At 36.7% G+C, this 3,400-nt stretch overlaps 1 protein-coding gene across 1 annotated transcript in view; it reads left to right on the top strand.

The window, feature by feature from the left end:
- Positions 1-2,766, top strand: part of LOC105556296 (small subunit processome component 20 homolog) — a 9,035-nt gene extending 6,269 nt beyond the window's left edge. Inside the window, exon 4 of the mRNA XM_012003379.1 lies at positions 259-2,766. Coding sequence (XP_011858769.1) covers positions 259-2,742 — 2,484 coding nt within the window. The 3' untranslated portion in view covers positions 2,743-2,766. The remainder of the gene's footprint in view (positions 1-258) is intronic.
- The last annotated feature ends 634 nt before the right edge of the window (positions 2,767-3,400 follow it).

Below are 3,400 nucleotides of genomic sequence, written 5' to 3'. Positions count from 1 at the left end.
AATCACCGATGTTATAATATTTTTAGTTTATATTATTATTTGTAACGTTGTTTCGATCTCAAATAATAATTACAAAAAATATTTTTTTATAGTTTATTCAAATGTTGGAAATACTTTTAATATCTTAAATCTTGGAAAAATTTATGAACTTGTATATAATGTATTTTTGTTAATAGAAATTAATGTAATATTATAATAAAATTTGAGCAAGTATTAAAAAAATGCTATGTATATTTTCACATAATTATTTTTATACAGGTGTGCAAAGTGGATCTGTTTGGATTAACCGCGGAAGAAAAGGAAATAGCCGGTATTGTCAAAAATGTGTCAGAGGCTAGGAGTACAAAGAGCTTTGATATTTTTCATATCTTGGCGGAATTTATAACAGAATCGTGCTTATTAGACTTAATCCTGCCATTAAAAGAAACGCTACTGAAGACGCACTCGCACAAAACGATACATAAGGTCGTGGAGTGCCTCCGAAATGTAACTTTGGGATTGGCAGACAATGCTTACATACCGTTGGAACAAATGCTCATATTTCTTTACGGTATTATCTCGGAAAGTATACCAGCTCTTGTACCAGAAAAGGACGATAAAAAGCTCGCGGAAGATGAGCGCGGATGTGAAACGAAGGCTCTAGTGCGGAAGCAGTCGAATTATTTCCTCATACCACCGGAACCCAAAAACAGAATGGGTATTAAAGTCACCGCGAAGACTACCAAGAATGCGAACGCTCATGTAATGACAGAATTCGGTCTGAGACTGTATCACATATTGCTGAAACGGGACAAGGTCTCCGGTGCGGAGTACAAGCGTTACTTGGAACCGTTTGCGTCAGTTCTAAGCGATTGTTTACAGTCGCAGCACGTTAAACTGTGCACCGCAGCATTACAATGCTTAAACTGGATGCTCAAGATGGATCTAGCCTCGATGCACACGTCGATATCGGACATCTGTAACGCCATGTTCGGCATCCTGCACAAATATGCTGCTGCGGGATTGAGCAAGGGCGACAACTTCGATCTCGTGATGGTTACATTCAAATGCATGTCCGTGGTCGTCCGCGATGTCAAGTACTTCAGCATCGATGCCGATCAGTTGAAAATACTCATATTACACGCGGAGCAGGATCTACACGACAGCGACAAGCACGCTACGGCGTTTACCTTACTCAAAGCTATAATACATCGAAAAATGGTTACCGCCGATATGTACACCGTCATGGAGAAGGTAGCGATGCTGAGTATTACCTCGGAGCTGGAGCACGTTAAATTGCAATCCCGTTCTCTATTTTACTCTTATCTTATGAATTATCCGCTTGGCAAGCATTTGGACAAACACATATATTTCTATCTCACTCAGTTAAGTTACGAAACGCAACCGGGTCGGTTGAGCGCGCTGGAAATGATCCACGCCATCGTCACGGGATTCCCATTGAAAGCGCTGATCAAAAGGATAGAAATCATATTTGTAATGACCGGTGCAAGACTAATAGATGACGACGATCCAACTTGCCGTAAACTTTGCGCAAAATGTATAAAAGAAATGCTTATGCGGATTTCCCATAACGAGCGGAACAAACTGTTTGACAAATGGTCTCTTCAGTGGCTGAGTGACTCGAAAATAAGGTACCGGACATTAGCGGCACAGTTGTGCGGCATATTTGTCACCGTCGAGAAAAATGATTTCAATTCGCGACTACCTCAAGTCTTGCCGTTGTTATTAAAACAGTTACGCAAAACCAAGTCCTCTGACAAAGATTCCGAATCGAAGGACGAAAGAACGAAAGATCATCATTTAATTCAAGTGTTGCAACTGCTGCTAAAAATAGCACACCATACATCTTTTCTCACGAATGAAAAGTACAAAGATTCAATTGATTCTTTTGCCGAGTGTGGCCAATATTTGTTGGCGCATCCACATTTGTGGGTTCGATTAGCAGCAGCGCAATTAATCGGCTTTATCTTTACTGCTTTTGACATTGACAGAGTCGTGGAACTTTTAAATAATCCAGAGAGCGACAGCGTACAGAAGGGTTACTTGTATTCGAAGCCTGTTGACACTTTAAAGACCTTAATTCAAGATTTAGTAGCTCAACTTTATCCGGACATGACATTCGAGCAATTAGCAGATCAGGTTGTGAAGAACCTAATCTTTATCGCAAAAATACTGAAGTCGGTCACAGGATCCGCTGCGAAAACTGACGAGCATGGAAGTAAAGCGGAAAATAGTAATTATGTATCTTTTCTTTGGCTTATTAGGAGACTGAGAAATGCTGTTTATATAGAAATAACGCAAGCTCCTAAGTCAACGTCAGTGAGAACTGCGATGTTCAAGTTCATTGCCGGTGTAGTAACTACAGTGCCTGTAGAGTATCTAAATATAGCGATACTCTGCAATATCATGTCTCCGTTGGTACGGGAGATGACCACGACAGAAGAAACATACGCCGAATTGCGTCGACTTGCCAAAGAAGTAGCTACCATGATTAAAAAGTCTATAGGAAATGACGAATATGTCAAATTACTAAATCGAGTACAACAAAAGTTGGACATTAAGAAAGCGGAAAAACGAAAGAAACGTGCGCAACAATTTGTAACTAATCCTGAGCTGGCGGCTAAACGTAAACTGGCCAAACAACAAAAGAAGAAGGGGGCTAAAAAGAGAAAACTGGACGCTATAAAGGGAAACAGAATAACAAAGAAATTTAAAAAGAAAGTAGAACTGGACGATTTGTAATTATACTTGTGATGTATATAGACAATATATTGTATAAGCTGTAATATATATATATATATATATATATAAAATATATTTAGATAAAAAATTTTATAATTTAAATACAGTTTTAGATATTGTGCATTTGTTTAAGGATTAACATCAATGTTAATCAATGACCAGTAATATACGAATGAATTGCACTATAAATAAGTCTTAATCAATGGCATTTTTGTGAAAAGGCAAATATTTGCTTATTATTAATCTTACAATTAGTTTAGTTTCTTTATTTTTTATTATCACTAGAACAATACATTGCGCGCGCCATTTATCATTATCCTTTTCTTCTTATATACATATATGTATGTATGTCATTTTAAAATTTTTATTAAATCTTACTTTCAACGATTATCATTCTCTAACAATCTTCTTCAATCTAACAATTTTATAAATCATTTTATATAGCAGTACATACTTATATATTTGCATGGTTAGGAAAACGCGTTACTTGTAACGCTGTTATCGTTACAGTTACTTAAATTTTCTTTGGTAACGACGTTACATTATTTTTTCTGTAACTGTAACGATAACGCTTTTTCTTAGTAACGGTGACGAATATAACAGTTGTTTTTATCGTTACTTTTCATATTTTATACTTAATAAATCTTTTATATACTTT

The sequence above is a fragment of the Vollenhovia emeryi genome, unplaced genomic scaffold (genome assembly GCF_000949405.1).
Source record: "Vollenhovia emeryi isolate VEMERY1.0 unplaced genomic scaffold, V.emery_V1.0 DF940135.1, whole genome shotgun sequence".
In the NCBI taxonomy this organism is placed as follows: Eukaryota; Metazoa; Arthropoda; class Insecta; order Hymenoptera; family Formicidae; genus Vollenhovia; species Vollenhovia emeryi.
This window is presented reverse-complemented; position numbering and strand designations above follow the sequence as displayed.